At 38.9% G+C, this 18370-nt stretch overlaps 1 protein-coding gene across 2 annotated transcripts in view; it reads right to left on the bottom strand.

Moving 5' to 3' along the window:
• LAMA2 (laminin subunit alpha 2) overlaps window positions 1-18094 on the bottom strand; it is a 584053-nt gene extending 565959 nt beyond the window's left edge. For both annotated transcript variants that reach the window (XM_038526758.1, XM_038526759.1), the window contains exon 1: window positions 17955-18094. In XM_038526758.1, the coding sequence (XP_038382686.1) occupies window positions 17955-18057 (103 nt within the window). In that variant the 5' untranslated portion in view covers window positions 18058-18094. The remainder of the gene's footprint in view (window positions 1-17954) is intronic.
• Window positions 18095-18370: the final 276 nt, after the last annotated feature.

Here is an 18370-nt window from a genome sequence, read left to right as displayed (position 1 = left end):
CCCGGCAATAATGCTGAAGAACTCAGCAGGAAATTTGGCCTCCAGATACTCTTATCTTGGGAGATAGATATAAAGGAAAACAATTCTCTGAATTACTTTATTGCGGAATTAAAAGTGCTCATTAAGACTGCTGTCAAGGGCATTTCTATTCCAAATCTGTTACTGTAAGTTACAAACAGGATGCCCCCAAACCAAGCTGAAAAATGAAAACTGTGGGTGGCATAATGCTGAAATACAAAGCTGTATCTGGAAGTAGTTACTAAGCCGTGACCCCTTTCTCCCCGAGCAGGAAAGGGGAGGTAGAGGTGAAGGATGGAAGGGTCAAGCACAGACCTCGTGGGTCATCTGGACCTGAATGAATTTAAAATGTTCCTCCTGCCAGAGTGGACAGTGTAGACGTGACCCAGGCATGGCTCATTCCTGGGCCTCAGACCCTCAAAATGCTTCTAGAACTGAAGGTTTTGACTACTGTAGGGCAAAATTGTTCCCCTTTGGGCTGGTACACGGAGGGCCCCTCTGAGCCACACAAGGGATCACCTGCAGCTGGCTGCCTGCTTGGAGCCCCAGAAGGAGAGGAGGAGACCCCAGCCTCACCCTCTGAGACCTGCAGTCCCTTGTCCTTGTCGCCTCCTTCCAGCAGACCCCTCCTTCCCCAGCAGCAGTTCTGCCATCAAATCCTCAAAACAAGTTTCGAGATAAAAGAGCTTATTCCCACTGGGCTTTTTCCCCCCCTTGAGCTTGAGACAAAAGAAATATTTTAACTTCACTCTTTAAAAGAGAAAGATATTCTAAGCACTATGGAAAACACTAAATTGTCTACAAGAGCTTTCGTAATAAAGTATGGATAGAGGAAAGTTGCTAGAGAGAGAAAGTTACAGCTGAACATCCACAAAGGCTTCATAAAGGCTTCCTGCGAGAGAGACAGAGAGAGAGAGAGAACAGAGACAACTGGCACAAGCACATTTATAATCCCTAAATTTCCTCTCATTTTTATCCAGTAGTTGCAAACACACGAAAAAAATATTTTCAAATGATTTCAGGAAACAACAACAACAACAACAACAAAAAGCCACCGTGAAATCAAGCGATGGGGTTTCAGAGGACTTGTCCACACAACAGCTATGTAAATCAATAGTAGTCTCTTTGAAACAGGATTGAAAGCGCACATAATGCATTTTAATGCAGAGTATAAAAAGACACTAAGATCTGTAATCCTACTAAATGTCAACGATACTGTAACCCACTTATTGTGGAGTCAGATATAATGAAATTCCATTTTTAGTGAAGTAGAATGGAAGTTTAAAATTACGTCAATGGAATATAATGCACAAAATACAATTCCAGTAATGGTGAATGTCTTATTAGAGAGAAATCTTGGTGCAATGATAATTTCACAGTAAGCCTCCCATAGCCCTCAGAGCAATGTTCAAAATAACATTACATTTTAGCATCCATATTTTACTAAGCAAATTATAATAAATTCAATTTATAATCCCCTTATTCTAGGGAAACATACACAAAGCCACCATGAAAGACAGAAAATATGTGTGTGTTAATATAAAACAATACGATACGCATATTCTAATTTGTGTCTGGTCATATTTATGAATGGAATGTAAATTTGAATTAAACCAATTAAGTAGAGGAAGAAGTAAGTGTTATCCTAAACACATGAAATAAATTCACGTTTTCCTCTGGAGAACATGAGAAAACATCATTTCTGGACTAAATATTTTTTTAAAAAATGACATGGCATAGATTATTCATAGAGTCAATTTTCAAAAATCATAAACCCTACCATCTGTAAATGTTATCGCAAATCTGTAATTTTTACATGAGCTTTCTCCTTTTAAAAAGTTGCTATGTTGCCTATTAGAACAAGAATTTATATGGAACCGAAAGGCATGTCTGGGGTTTAGAAGACGTGGGAGTCTATGTCTCTCTCTTCTTACACTTATCAGGCCAAGTCACCCGTGTTAAGTATTGATTCTCCTTTCCTCCAACCCTGGGAGTATCTTCATTTATACACCACGATACTCAAAGGCTTTGTGTAGAGGCGCAGAAATGATGGTGAACAAGAAAACACCGTAGACGCCAGATGCTACAGAAATGTAAAGCATATGACAAGGCACGGAGCAAAGGAGGCTGTAATTAAGACCATCAGATAGGATTTGATTTTCTCTCTCCATGGAAATCATCATAACTGTGTTATCCAGTTATTTAAATTTAGACACTTATTTTGCAGGATCTGCTCTATCTAAAAGTTATATTAGCTGATCTCCGAACACAAAAAGTGTTTAATATTAATTACCAGGTTAGGTGGCATATTTAACTCGAAATAAATCTGCTGACATGCTATTAATTCTATAGTTGACTGTAGAGTTTCTTCATTAATTGATTCATATCATCTTTTCAATCACTTTACTGCTTCTTCATCCATGAGGAATACACACCAAGAGAACAAAAGTTAAAGAGCGGGGCCACGTTCCTCGGCTCTTAAGTTCCCAACTGAAAATGTCACCGTGGCCTAGTGAGGTCACACAGTTTTTAATCCCAAGATGATGCAATTGTATTAAGAAGAAGAAAAAACAGGATTTCAACACAAATTCTGCCTGTCCTGTACCCTCAGCACAGAAACACATAAATCAAGCAAGAGAAATAAGAACTCAAGTAAATGATACGATGACAACTTTTGGCACCGTACACATAATGGGAGGAGACAGCAACAGGAGTGATCAGAAGTTAAGTGAATCCATCAGTGAGGACCTGGAGGAAACGAACTGCCAACTCCATTTTAAGAGGAGAAAGATAAAAGGTAGGGCATTCAAAAGTAGGATGTGCTGAGGAAAAAGGAAGGTTTCTTGATGGCTCAAACAGCTTAAGAGAAGGCACAATGGGGGAGAATTATATTTTCTCCAAAATTAGTCCAAATATTGGTCTCCAAAATTAGTCTCCAAAAATTGGATTAGTCCAAAAGATGGACTAATCTAGAAAAAGTAAAGAGAGAATCCTTTCCAAGTAATGAGCTTGGAAAGCACAGAAGTGTTACCAAAGATACAGCTGGGGACCCCTGAATATTAGTTTTTATGATATATTCAAAATGGTAGCAGGTAAACTTCTAGAAGCATCACTTATATCTAAACATTTATTCAGAACATTTTGTTTTAGCATTCTATGATCCTACAACTTTCCTCCATGTCTCAGTAAGTTCTGTCTTTGGTTCCCTTTTCTGAACTTGAGTAGAAATTTTAACTTCCTACTTCTAATGGCATCATATCTTAACTATCTCCATTTTTTTTACCCACATATGTGGGAATGTGTTCCCTCCTAGAAGTTAGCTCCTTTTCTATCATTCCACCACTTGATTCTTATCGTGACCCCTCTGCATGCCAGGCTGCGTCCTACGCAATAAGGATAAAGGACTAACACACAAAATCAGCCCTACCTTGCCTTGGAGTGCCATTCTTAAAATAAGAATACAGGTTACCAAGTTTCTTGAACTACAAATCTCTTTTATTGATTCTAAGTATGTCACCATTTTGATTGTTAATAACTCCAAGAAAGAAACCACATCTAGGGGCACAGGAATACATTATTTGACATATTGCGGGGGCCTGGGGAATAGTTTTTTAAAACCTCTTTTTTTCTCCCTAAAATATAAAAGACTTCTGTGTAATCTAAGAGGAAACAAAGGAAAATGGAAACAGATGCCAATCAAGTCTCCCTCTGTGAGTTATCTATATTCCCTCCCTAGAACTCACATCTTATTTTTAGGACATTATATTTTTTATTAAGTTTTGATTCTAATTCCAATATTGTTAACATACAGCTCTATATTAGTTCCAGGTGTGCTACATGGGGATTTAACAATTCCATGTATCACCTGGTGCTCATCACAAGTCATTAATCCCCATCACCTACTTCACCCACAGCCCACCCACCCACCTCCTTTCTGGTGACCGTAAGTTTTTTCTCTAGAGCTAAGGGTGTTTCTTGGTTTCTCTCTCTCTATCTCTCTCTCTTTTTAAAGCTTTTATCCATTTATTCATGAGAGAGGCAGAGACACAGGCAGAGGGAGAAGCAGGCTCCATGCACGGAGCCCGACACGAGACTCGATCCCGGGACTCCAGGATCATGCCCTGAGCCAAGGGCAGAGGCTCAACTACTGAGCCACCCAGGTTCCTCACTTGTTTTATTTGTTTTGCTTTTTAAATTCCACATATGAGTGAAATCATAAAGAATTTACCTTTCTCTGACTCATACACGTGTATGTGCTGCTTCCATAACTTGGCCATACATAATGCTGCTATAAACACACCTTTAAAATTAATGTTTTTATTTCCTGAGTAAATACTCAATAGTGTGATTACTGAATCATAGAGTAGTTCTATTTTAGACTCTCAGAGGAGCCCCCATACTGTTTTCCACAGTGGCTGCACCAGTTTGCATTCCCACCAGCCGTGTTGAGAGGGCTCCCCTTTCTCCACATCCTCCCCAACACTGTTTGTTTCTGTGTTTCTGATTTTAGCCATTCTGACAGGTGTGAGGTGATACCTCACTGTAGTTTTGATTTGCATTTCCCTGAGGCTAAGCGATGATGAGTATCTTTTCATGTGTCTGCTCACCATCTGGATGTCTTCTTTGGAAAAAATATCTGTTCCTGTCTTCTGCCCATTTTTACATTGAGTTGTTTTTCAGGCACTGAGTTGTATAAGTTCTTTATATATTTTGGATACTAACCCTTAACTAGATAAGTCATTTGCAAATATCTTCTCCCATTCAATAGGTTGCCTTTGAATTTTCTTGATTACTTCCTTCACTGTGCAGAAGCTTTTTATTTTGATGCAGCCCAATGGTTTATTTTTTGCTATTTTCCTTGCCTCAGGAGTCATATAGAGAAAAATTTTGCTACAGCTGATGTCAAAGAAGTTACTGCCTATATTCTCTTCTAGGATTTTCATGCTTTCAGGTCTCACATTTAGGTCTTTAACCCATTTTGAGTTTATTTCTGTGTATGGTATTAAGAAAGGCATCCAGTTTCATTCTTTTGCATGTCGCTGACCAGTTTTTCTAAGACCATTTGTAGAAGTAGAACTTACATCTTAATGGGCATCTTAATCTTATGCATTATAAGTCTTGTCCAAAAAGTCCTCACATCAGAAAAGTTCCGACTAAGCCAAGAAATAGTCATTCCTCATTCAAAGCTTAAAAATTGCTCAGCTCTTACTGGAATATCCTTAGGAAAAAAATAAATCTCAAAAGCAAGATTAAATATTCTAAAATACTCTAAAATAATTACATTTATCACTTAAAAGGCATTGATAACAATACTCTTTGTGCCACTGTGTTTCCATATTTAGGGAAATTTATAACTTATAAAAATATATGACCAGGGATGCCTGGGTGGCTTAATGGTTGAGCGTCTGCCTTTTGCTCAGGGCATGACCCCAGGATCCTGGGATCGAGTCCCACATCAGGCTGCCTCAAGGAGCCTGCTTCTCCCTCTGCCTGTGTCTCTGCCTCTCTCTCTCTCTCTCTCTTTCTCTCATGAATAAATCTTTTAAAAAATTAACATCATAAAAGCATTAAGAAAAATAGTACATGTAAAATTTTTAAAAAGGCATCCTTTGGGTCTATCCAAAGAGTGACTTCATTTACTTTACAATTGTTCAGTTATATGCCTACCATACCTCAGACTAGAGACTAGAGATAAAGGAGTAAATAAGAATAAAAGACAAACAGTCCTATCAGTATACAACTTATTAATTTCTAATTATTAAATAGCTTAAAATATTAAAAAAGAAAACTATTTAAGTGCCCTTCTCACTATCTGCAATAGCAATAGCTCTTGAAGTTTGTCTGAATATGATTGGTCTTTCAACTTTAAAGATAATTGAAAATCATAAACATGATAGATTCATTATATACATGAACCCAATTTTAATCTATGGAATTATACTCAGAGTAGCCTAAATACAGTTATAGGTTAATTTAAAAAAAAATGGACCTCCTATGATAGAGAAAATGGCCTCAGAGGACAAGGTTTTGTCCAAAAAAAAATCTAAAGATTTTAAACCCTGGTGGATAATAAGTGATAGGATAGCATTGCTTTCTCAGCATATCTTAGGTAGCACCATGTCAGGAACCCTATGGATAAAATCAGTTCTTAAAAACTGTCAAAAAATATTTTGTACAAGGATGAAAAAATATTTTGAAGACTTTTTAAATGTATCATTGTCTAGATATAAAGTGTATCTATGGCTTTGTGCAAAATCAAAGAAGATAGAATATGCATTTAAAAATATTTCCCGGGGAACCCTGGGTGGCGCCTACCTTTGACCCAGGGTGCGATCCTGGAGACCCGGGATCAAATCCCACGTCGGGCTCCCGGTGCATGGAGCCTGCTTCTCCTTCTGCCTATGTCTCTGCCTCTCTGTCTCTCTGTGTGACTATCATAAATACATAAAAAATTTAAAAAAAAATAAAAATATTTCCCTCCTTCCTAACTCTGGGAAATGAACTAGGGGTGGTGGAAGGGGAGGTGAGCGGGGGTTGGGGGTGACTGGGTGACAGGCACTGAGGTGGGCACTTGACAGGATGAGCACTGGGTGTTATTCTATATGTTGGCAAATTAAACACCAATAAAAAATAAATTTATAAAAAATATTTCCTTTCCATACAAATAACTTTTTCTGTTACTGGGAGGTATATAGCAAAAAAAAAAAAAAAAAAGTAAGGAAGGGAGATATGTAATGATTCTCAATACATAAGGGCTAAATACATAAAGAGCCATTGGAAGAAAAAAAAATCAAAGAAAGAGAGTGAAGCAGAACGTCATGAAACCTCAATGTCTTTGGCCAAACCTATCATTTATTATAATAATTAATAGTATTATTATTTGTATTACACATTTTAATTAACTCTTATGACACGCGCATGAGATATATCCGAATATCATATTTTCTTTCTTTTTTTTTTTTTTTGGATGGAGAATTGAACTTCAGAATCATTAAAAGACTTACTTGTCATTTAAGGTGACATCTCTTAGAAGAGCTGAAGGCAAAACTTGGATCCTACAGTTCTAATCATAAATCAAGTGATTTCTAATGTGCCAGAATGAGAAACTGAATGGCTGTATTACATACTAAGCATGATTGAAACTTTTTGAAGAGTAAAAGGGCCTATGGGAGATGTTTTTGTTGAAACTTTTTCAAAATCTGATATTTCCAAGTCTAAAAAAAAAAAAAAAAATAAGGTTTCTCTAGAGATCAGTTAAGGTTATGTGATTTCCTGAGGTAGTTTTTGGTTTCAATTTTGGTTTTTTAGAATTTCACCATTAGATTTAATATGCAGGAAGACACACTAAAAATGTTCCCAATCTAGGTTGGTAAATAATAACGTGTTCCAAAACAATTTTTTTTTTTACCTTAGTGGACAGAAAAAGTTCAAATAAGAAGGGTCTATACTGAAAGCTTTTCTACAATCCAATTAGACTTCTCCCTGAAGACCATCCTGAGATTAACTTCCACTGTGTGTCAAACATGCTGAATTGTCCTCTCTATTCAGGCAGATATGAGAGAGGACATGCGTTTCGTGGGCTGAAGATAGTAACTAATCTTTATAGAGCACTTACTACGTGCCACACATTTTTCTTAGCTATCACCTATTAAAACCCTTCTTGAAAAAAATTATCAATCCCTAGTAAATGCATTTCCAAAAATGAGATTCCTAGGAAGATAATGTTTTATATCGTATTTGAAATATAAATAGCCACAAAGTATTGCTAAAATGTCCGTCCTGCTACATGTCTAAATCACCTCTCACACTGAGCTACCAACGTAACTATTCGCTAATTATAGGACCTTGTGCTTCTTCCTATCTCTGTTACTGACTTGCTGTGTGACCTTGGTTGACCTCCAACTCTCTTCAATGATGTAACTTGCCATCTATAGTCTTCTAGGCTCTCCTCCAAGAAACTTCTAGAACGCTTCACTCTTCTCAAGCGAAAGTGCTGTCATACGTACTGCAAATATCGTTTCTGAGCTTTATGATCAAGCAATAAAGAAAAAGAACATCTAATATCTACTGATTAGCTGCCAAGAATTTTCACAAGTATTATCTAATCTAATTCTACTTTAATTGGAAATTTAAACTCCATTGACTTGGGGTTTTGATCTTAATAAAAGAAGGGTAAACCAGCTCTGACTCCTATTCTTGTCATCTCCCAAAGACCCTTTTTCTACTGTTCAGAGTCCTCTCCAAAGCAGAGGAACGTATATAGAAACTGATGGTATAAAGAGGTGTATCTTGATAGGTATTTTTTGCAAGCTAAGCTATAAAGTTCAGAGTAGCAAAGCACTACAACACAAATTCCAATTAAAACTGAATTCATACATTTGTGTTTTCAAGTATATAAGCAAATTCCTTGATACACGGCCTCAGCTGAGTTTGGTATACCACGGTGTTGGGGAAAAAGTGCTGCTTTAAGCCAGAATTTCTTGATACCAAGACAGTTTTTAAACTTAATTCAGTTTCCTTGAAGCGTTTTGGAGACTCGCGGTTTTTTTTTTTGAAGCCCTAATAGATGCTCCATGTTTTATATTCATTGTTTTATATATTCCTCACAACAAACCAATGAGATAAAGTAGCTCCCTGAAATGACAACTGCTCTTCTTCATGTTCTGTTTCATACTTTCAGCCTTACTCAGTAATTGAAAAGAGCATAGCAGGCAGTAAGACAGAAAAGTGTGGTAGCTATACAGGCTTTAGCAAAAATACACCTGATGTGCCCAACTCTACTAGGCTTATTTCTTCTTTAGGACAGACCTTCATATGTTGCAAGCAACTTAAAAGGTGGCACACCTTAGAGTTTTAATGGTATAACTACTGAACTAAAAAATACAATGACCCCATTTACCATGTATTATGTGGTTCATAGTCACTTATCAAGGCAACTAGGTTTTTATGCAAATTTAATTCTTAGATGCCCTTATTCTAGATTTTGTTTTTATAAAACTGAAAATCTGGGATCCCTGGGTGGCGCAGTGGTTTGGCGCCTGCCTTTGGCCCAGGGCGCGATCCTGGAGACCCGGGATCGAATCCCACGTCGGGCTCCCGGTGCATGGAGCCTGCTTCTCCCTCTGCCTATGTCTCTGCCTCTCTCTCTCTCTCTCTCTGTGTGTGTGTGACTATCATAAATAAATTAAAAAAAAATTTTTTAAACTGAAAATCTGATTTAAGAAGACAGATCAAATAGCTAAGTATCTTGGTATATTAAATATACTAAATACATTAATTAGGTCCTGTGAGTTCTAAACTATAAATGGTACATACATACACACTTATTGGTACACACCCTCCCAAAACGTACGAGGTTTGCAAAATTTTCTAACAGAAAAGTTCAATTTCAAATTGTACTCTAGGTCTTTTTACAAAAATGCCAATGTTCTACATTTTTTCCAAAAGGAATTTTGAGATTAACTCTTCTTTGAGTCAGGTGTACATATTTGGTTCTTGGCCCTTTCATTCACTGATACATATACATCGCTCTCCATTTTTTTTTAAGAATTCATTATATAATAAATACCATTGTGTTTCTAGCCCACTGACGTTATTTATGTAAGCTGACTTCGGAAAAGCTAAAATCAATTAATACTTTCTTATAGTCCAGTGTCCAGTGATCCAAATTCTAAAAATTTAAAGACTAAAATTTGACAAATATTTTTACATTTATGCAAAGTTTTAAGTAGCATGTATTTCTGCATAGTTTTGTGCATTTTGTTTAAATGAAAAGACAAGATATTTTATTTCTTGTTCTTTCATGATACCTAGTAACTCTGTTTTCAGATTAGACTACTAACATAATTTTGAAGTGGAGACATGATTATTTCAAAGTATTTTACAAAAGATAAGGAAGGAGGCAAAAGTCTAAAAGAGATGACAATGTAGGATCCATAACATCAGGAGCAGGAACATAGCCTAATTTCTTTCTCTTTAATTTATTTAAGTAATCTCTATACCCAACATGGGGCTCGAGCCCACAACCTGAGGTCAAGCGCTGTAAGCTTTTCCAACTAAGTGAGCCAGGCACCCCATGCTAACTCCTAAATTCTAAAGCTTGCACTGGAATTTGTGTTTGTCCTTGACAAGCATGCAAGGCATCTATTTCCTTCTATAAAATGAGGATAATTATATTACCTACTAAACAGCTCTGCTATGTAAATACATGTGTTAATGCCCACAATGCGGTAGATACTATTAAACCAATCTCAAAGCATCTGGAACTTGAGATGCAGGTATACAAAGAGCCTTGGAGAAGAGCACAGCGTGGTGGTCAACTCAGAAGACTTTACATGGGAAGGGTTTGTTAACATTGCACAAAGTGCCTTTCCTAAGTGCCAAGCACTAAATAGTTCCCCCGTCTCCATCATTCCTTATTTGCATAGATTAACTCTCTATTTGAACTACATTAAGGGATGCCTGGGTGGCTTAGCCATTTAGTTAAGCGTCTGCCTTCCGCCCAGGGCGTGATCCTGGAGTCCCGAGATCGAGTCCCACATTGGGCTCCCTGCATGGAGCCTGCTTCTCCCTCTGTGTCTCTCATGAATAAATAAAATCTTTTTAAAAAAAAGTAGATTAAGACTGTCACAGAGAGCCAGTGGTATGAATAATAACCCCTAACAGACTAGCTCTATGATCGTCTCCTAAAGGTCACGCGTCCTAATAAAAAATAGCATCAGACATCCATGTTAAAACCCACATTCAAGAGGACTAGAAAAAAATTACTGTTTTTTACCCATATTACACATCTTTGACAATCAAATGTCTAGCTTTAACTCACCATATAAATTTAGATTATGCCTCAAACCTATATTTAGATTATAATTATCTGGCGTTTGGTAAGATTTAAGTGAAGTTTTGCCTTACATAGCTTCCTAAAAGTTGTATTTGTTGGAATTATCTCTTTGAAAACCACATTTTATTCACAAGCAGGATACTAAAGGAGGAAGGAAAAAAGAAATGAGGGAAGAAAGGAGAGAAAGAGAAAAGCTATAAAATTTTCTCCTTGCTCTAAATTATAGAATGTAGTAGGCCAAAATTGTATTACCTTACTCTGAAGGTTACTGCAAGGCTTATAGTGATCCTTAAAGAAGTTATAAAAATTGAAACAGAACATAGAATAAGTTTCTGATTGTAAAAATGGGTAACATTTCAAAGATCATTTTATAAAAGAAGTCATCAGACCAATACATCATTGTGTCATTTTTAACAACAGTATCTAAACTTTAGCTCTGATACTAAAATGAATAATTAAAAAAAAAAGAGAGAAGTCCAAGGTATACATATTTTATGTGGGACTGTGGACAACTTATTTTTGTTTTTAACATGCACATTAGTTAAAATTACTCTAAGAAGTCGATGGCATATTTCTAACACTGGGCAAATAAAAGGATATGTAGCAGTTCCCTGCACTTCCGTTGTTTTAAGGTACTGACATATTTTTTAACATTTATTTATTTATTTATTTATTTATTTATTTATTTGAGAGAGTGCATGTAAGGGCGGGGGAGGGAAGGGGAAACAACCTCAAGCAGACTCTGAGGGGCTTGACTAGGTAGGACAGTGCTCAATCTCAGGACCCCAAGACCATGACCTCAGTCAAAACCAAGAATCAGATGCTTAACCCACTGAGCCACCCAGGCACCTGATAACTGAAATTCTTTTCATTCGTAATAGGATGGAGAGGCCTATTAAAAGAAAAAGAAAAAAAGTTTTACAAAAACGCATCTGAGTTTTCCAGTGATAAGACCACTGAGGTGTAATACTCTGGAATGGAGTCCCTTAATTCGTAGAGCTCTACGAATGGGAGGTGGCAGGGAGAGAAGGGATTTCAATTAATGCTGCATTTGGATTATTGGTCTAGTCCATTGGATTAAAGCCTGTTTGGGAAAATATTAACTTATTATTTCATGCATTCATTTACCTCTGCTCAAAACTCTACAATACCATCCATCTCACTCAGACTAAAAGCCAATTCTTTACAACGATCCAGCTCCCCAATACTTCCCTGACCCTTCTCACTGTGCTCCAGCTGAAGACCTTTATAAATCTGCTCTTTGTGTGAAGGGTATTATTAACTCTTCCACCTGATACCTGTATGAATCATTCCTACTTCATCTTCGTTTGCTCAGACGTGACCTTCTCAATGAGATCAACCTTCATCACTCTCTTTAAAATAACAACCAACCTCTCTCTTACTTCTAGACCTCCCAACTCCTCTTACCCTGGTGTATTTGTTTGTTCAGGAACCTCATCATTCACTGCATTTTAAAAATATAGGTATTTTTAGTATTTTATTAGTATATAATTATTATCTATAATTTATTATTATATAATATATATTCACTATTAATAAATATATAATGTATTAATTAAAGGTATATATTATTAATATATTACTTATTCACTGTATATTCATATTTCTGTCCCCTATCTCCACTCCGACTAGAATACAAACTCCAGAAGAGCAGGGATTTTTTTCTTCTGTTTTACTTACTGAACACATTCATCATTAACCACATTCCAATAGGCACAGTCCCATGCCCACCAATTTCCTGCACAAATTCTGGCCTTTGAGCTCAGTCTTAGCACTCGGTACAGTCCGGCATCCAACTTCTTCCTGTCTGACTGGTATACACTGAGCCCAGCATGAGTCTGGACAGGCATGTGCCCATCTAGTTTTGTCAATCGCTAACATCTGCTTTGTTTTCTCCATCACCACAACTGGACTTCTGCCTAAGTTCCTCCTGGCGACCCAGGTCAATGTCGTGACGCTACACAAATCCTAAACCCCCGCACTCTGGATTGGAAGCCTAAACAGTTTGTCTGATCATCGGCAATATTTTCTTCATGATCTTTTCCACCGTCTCCAACTGCTAAATAAGAAGAACCCACTACAACTTGCACAGGTGACCCAGAGTCACCATTTACTCTTGCTGTTGACCTGCCCAGAAACTTCCAGTCATGCTCCACTCGCACTGTAGAATTCTACTGACGAGCCATGCTGCCTGGCATCAAGTATGCATCTGGGCTCTCTCACCCAGGCAGTGAGCCACCCCACTAATCTTGCTCTGCGGAGGTTAGGCTGACGTTAGCTGGCCCTACTCTGCAAATTCCTCTTGCTTGTGGACCAGAATTCAGGCCCCTGCACTCTATAGCAGATTATGAAAGATGCGGAACAACAATAAAGTTTCAGTCCATTTTTGTTTATCGTTTAATGCTAAATCTGTCTGGATTACAGTAATTCGGTCTCCGAGGTCCAAGTTGAAAAGTCCAGCACAACAGTCTTTGTCAGTGAATAATCAATATTTATTACGTTATGGGCAAAAAAAAAAAAAATAGTGACAATGGTCTGCTTTAAATAAATAGGGACCGAGAAAATATGGAGAGGTGAAATCAACCAAAGTAAACTTTTTTGAGTCATTGCTATCGCAATATCGTTGAATGGGGTAAAGACTCTAAGTCCTACTACTTCAGAAATTCTTCTAATTTAACTATATTGCTCCCAGAAAAATGCAGACTCCTGCTTTTCTTACGGAGTCATAGTCTATATAACTCTTTGGTTCTTCTTGGTAAGCCTCGATTAGCGTAGGGGACGGTTATCCCATATTTCAGAGTGAATTGAGAAACAATTGGCAGAGAAAGAGCCGTTCTTTTCATGATCGTTGGCAACACTTGATGGAGATCCAGTTCATTACTTTGCCTGAAATACTAGGATAGAAAACTTTTAGGAATAAGACTGAGGAGGTGTCTGTAAACGCTGATACGTGAGATAAAATGTATAATATAAAGTGTCTTTTAAGAAAATTATACCACATTTATAATGGTTAACATTGAATACGTTCTTACTCTCAGCCCTACAGTTTATGTTATGAAATATTTCTACTAAACCATGAGGCCAGTCTTTAGGGACCAAACCAACATATGTACCTAAGTTCCATAAGTAGCAAAAATAATACCAAAAAAAAAATAATGCCAGGTTTATGATTACAATCTCAGGTATTGTATAAAGCGTTCTCATTTTATATAGCACAGGATGTTTTAGAACCATCCCATTGATGTGATGTGAAAACTCCATATGAAAATTTTAAGTATTCTTGCCAAAAAAGAGTGAGGATCATCTCAAACGTGTTTTTACTTTAAATCCCAGAAGGCATCTAAAAATACCTTTATATACATGTAGTATTTCCTTGACATCTTTAAGAATTCAGAAGTTCAAATGCAAGTATGCGCTCCAAAAACAATAGACTGTACTACTAGAGTCTTGGGCTTAGGAAAGCACCGGAGACTTGATGAGTTTTAACTATGTCTCTAAAGGCATTTCATCCTAAATCATCCCTGACAGGTTGCACATCTAATCACGCATGGACGTTTCCAGAAGCTAAGTGTTCCACTACAACCCGGTAATTTCTGAACAGCTCAGAATGGGGAGGCGCAGGGACAAGGAGCAGGCTTCCTCTCGTTTTATCTAATTCAAAGTTTCCCCCTTGTCATTTACTTCTATGCATGTGAGTTCAGGGTTTAGATAGGATGTTTTATGCTCTCAACCATGAAACAGCCATCCCCAAATTCAAGGATAGTTCTGATGATTTCCCAAGTCTTTCTTTCTCCAAATGAAGTCTTCACTTGAAATAGCCCTCCTCTGGACATCTTTCTAGACTCCCAACTACTCTCTTCTTCCTCCTCTGAATTGACTTCCATTTGTCAATCAAGCACCCCAGTATGTTCTAACCCAACAGTTTTCTCTGTTTCTAGGAGTTGGTTTTTTTTTTTTTAAATAAGAGTTAACTTTTCTGTCACCATGTAACACTATATTTTCATATTGAACTTGCTGCAATTCAGACTTTCCCATCCTGTCTTTGTACTCATCCCCATATTTTAATAGAAACAAAATATTTCTAGAAGAGGGCAAATGAAATTATTTAATGTCTGCATACAAATAATAAAACCAGCTCTGCATAGGTTCTGTTCATGGTCCAGGGTATACAGACCTTCAAAATTCCTGTTAACAGCTTAGCCACCTTTAACAATTTTGGACCTGCATTTCTGATAAGCTTGGATTTTATGTTTTCCGTCAAGCCATCACCAAGACAAATGAACATAAGGAAACCTCTATCACATTACCGGAGATTTTCTTCCGAATTGACTTTAAACAACTATGCAAGATTCTCTGGAAACTACTTCCAATCAGTTGCAATTGCCCTACCATTAGATTTCCATTTCCACAAATTATTCACAAGAATATCAGAAAAAGATTTTATCTACTGCCTTGCCAAAACACAAACCCACTTTGACTACATCATTTTATTTTGTCAATCATATATAGTTAAAAAAATTTCCTTAGAATATTCTTACTGAATCAATACTATTCATACAACTCAGTGAGCTAGAGAATCTACACAAGATTTTAAGGAAAAAAATCAAAAACAAAAAATCTGGTTAAACTTCTAACTCAATTACGACATTTAAGAATGATTGCTTCCTGTCAATATTCTTAATAAATTGTCACCATACTATAAGGGAAAAAAGGAACTCATTCTAAACAATCAGTCCTTGGCGAAGAAGGTCAATGTTAGTATAATTGAAAAGAGAAAAGTATGAAAGCCAAAAACTTCGTCAGTCACATTCCTAGCCAACGATCTTCACTAAGAGTGTAGCTGTAATAGAACAACATTAAACAGAAAACCTGGCCCCGCGATAAATGAAAAGAAATGTTGGTATCATTAAAAAAGGGAACTTTAGCACAAACAATACTAGAAGTGTTTTTAGTTGTTGAAAAATAAGTTATTATCAGTTGCATGAATTTAAGTCACAACTACTCCAAGTCTCCAGTTTTAAACTTTTCCAGTAAGAATAATAATAGCTGAGGGTGAAATAAGCTAATGTATACAAGGCATTTTTAAATTAGGAAACACTGTATAAATTTCAGGTATTATAATATATATATATATATATATATACTTTTAATTTTAGCCATTTATCCCTGAACCAATCTTTAAATACACTGCAAATGATCTATAATAATAAACAGATTCTAGAAAGCAGACAAGAGCAGTCTATAGTAGATTCTATGTTATAGCTACTTTGCACAGAACCCCTCACTGTGTATGGCTTTCAAGGGATCTCTGAACACAATGGCAATATAAACGCTCCCATCTGCATTGACCTCACCTTGTGCCTGGACCATAAAAATGAGAGTTATTTTATCTCAGATAAAATAGAGACAGAAAGACTGAGAGACAGAGAAAGAAAGAGGAAAGGAAGGAGGGAGGAAGGGAGGGAGGAGGCAGGAGGAAGAGAAGGAAAGGAGGAGAAAGAGGAAGAGGGCTGGGGAAGGGAGGGGTGGGAGGAGAGAGAGAAGGAGGAGTGTGGGCAGCACCCCAGGAAATTTCTCAGGGACCCAGTGGCTCCCCCTTCTGCATGCTGTGAGCTTCTGTCCCCCTCCAAGGGTTCAGAAGGATGGGTGCTCCTGGCCTCTCTTTCCTCCCAGCTGCTTAACAGTATGAAAGCAACAGGTATTGTTAAAACATCATACAACCAGGTGCCGAGTGGATCAGTTGGTTAGGTCGTGGCCTTCTGCTCCGGTCACCATCCTGGGGTCCTGGGATGGACTCATGTGTTGAAGCTGTCTGCTTCTCCCTTTGCCTCTGACCCTCCCTCCTGCTTGCTCTCCTCTCTCAAATAAAAAGTGAATATATAAATATTTTCAAAATATTTAATATATAAATATATACATATATAAATACAAAATATATAAATATTTTAAAATATATAAATATTTTAAATATATAAATATTATATAAAATAAATATATAAATATTTTTAAAATATGATTTAACCAAGCAAGACTAATATTTTAAAGTAGTATTTTTAAAAATCAGCTGCCAGAGAAGTTCTCAAACTCACTCTCATAAATTCTATTAATGAAGCCCCACTGACCCCGTTTTACTTCGCAGAGAAGTAAAAGCAAAAATAGAAGGAAAAAAGTCCTATGGCGACCTTAAGGTCATTTTTATTCTAGGAATTTTAATCAGGGAGTTATTATTGTAGCAAGATTAGAGCTTTCTTTTTTTTTTTTTTTACTCCTTTTAAGATAAAATAGGACTGTTACAAATGTTAGATCATAAGAAGAAAAACTCCCAGAACGGCTGGACACAGCTCTCTTCCGTTTAACTAAAAGAGGGATGGGCAGATCTCAAAACTTTGACAGATTCAGTCCCATCAGAACTTTCAAAAGCTGCCGACCTGCAGATCTGGTGCTTCCCGCATGACTATCTCGGTATCTGAAGCCAAACTTAATTTTTTTTTTTTTTTACTTTAATGCATGTTTTTCGACTCCTAAACATGTGCGCTGAAATGATGTATCGTAAATTATGTCCTAAAACTGCGTCCACGTGCTTCTTTTGAAATTCACGATCCTAGATAAGTCTGCGAAGGCTCCCAGGGGTGTCGGCGGCCCCAGGCGCACCCACACTGCGCGGCCCTGAAGAGCATCCCCGCGGCCGCCCCGCGCACACCTGGGGCCCAGGTCGCAAGGGCGCACCTGGCCGGGCCAGTGTCGTCTGCGCTCCAGCCAAGGGGCCCTCCCGGGGGTGGGATGTGGGCAGCAAAGGAGGGCTGCAGGTCCCGGGGCCCGGAGAGAAAAAGTCCATTCCCCGCACTTCACAAACTCCCTACAGAGACTCGGAAGCCAAGGCCTCAAGACACAAAACCAACAGCCCAGGGGGTCAGGCGCCGTCCACGCGCTGGGAGACGCCGCCGCGCTCGCGCAAAGTTGCCGGCCGCGGAGAAGTCGGCCCGGGACGCGGCGGGCGCGGAGGTGCTGGCGGGACCCGCGGGCCACCCCCACGGCCCCGGGGACGCCCCACCCGCCCCGGCCCGCCCCGCCACCGTACCTCTCTGCGGCGGCTGCTGCGCCCCCGCGGCCCCCGCGCCCCCGCCGAGCAGCAGGAGCAGGAGCGGGAGCGGGAGCCGGAGCGCAAGGGCGGCCCCGGGCATCGCGGCACAGGCGCTCGCTGGGACCTCCGGGAGCGGCCGCCGGCGCCCGAGGACTAGGACTAGGAGGACGAGGGGGAGGAGGCGGAGGGCCCGGCCCCCGCCCCGGTAGGAGGAGGAGGAAGAGGTGGAGGAGGGCCCGCTCCCTGCGTCCCGCCCCGGCCGGCCCCGCCCCCCAGGGTCCCCTGCGCCTCCTCCTCTGAGGGTCCCCGGCACTCCCGTCCCCAGGGTCCCGTCCCTGCGCCCCTCCCCCCAGGGTCCCGTTCCCGCCCCCCGCCCCCCAGGGTCCTGTCCCTGCGCCCCTCCCCGCGAGTGT

The sequence above is a fragment of the Canis lupus genome, chromosome 1 (assembly GCF_011100685.1).
Source record: "Canis lupus familiaris isolate Mischka breed German Shepherd chromosome 1, alternate assembly UU_Cfam_GSD_1.0, whole genome shotgun sequence".
Classification (NCBI taxonomy): domain Eukaryota; kingdom Metazoa; phylum Chordata; class Mammalia; order Carnivora; family Canidae; genus Canis; species Canis lupus.
Note: the sequence above shows the minus strand (reverse complement) of the source record. Positions and strands in the feature narration are given on the sequence as shown.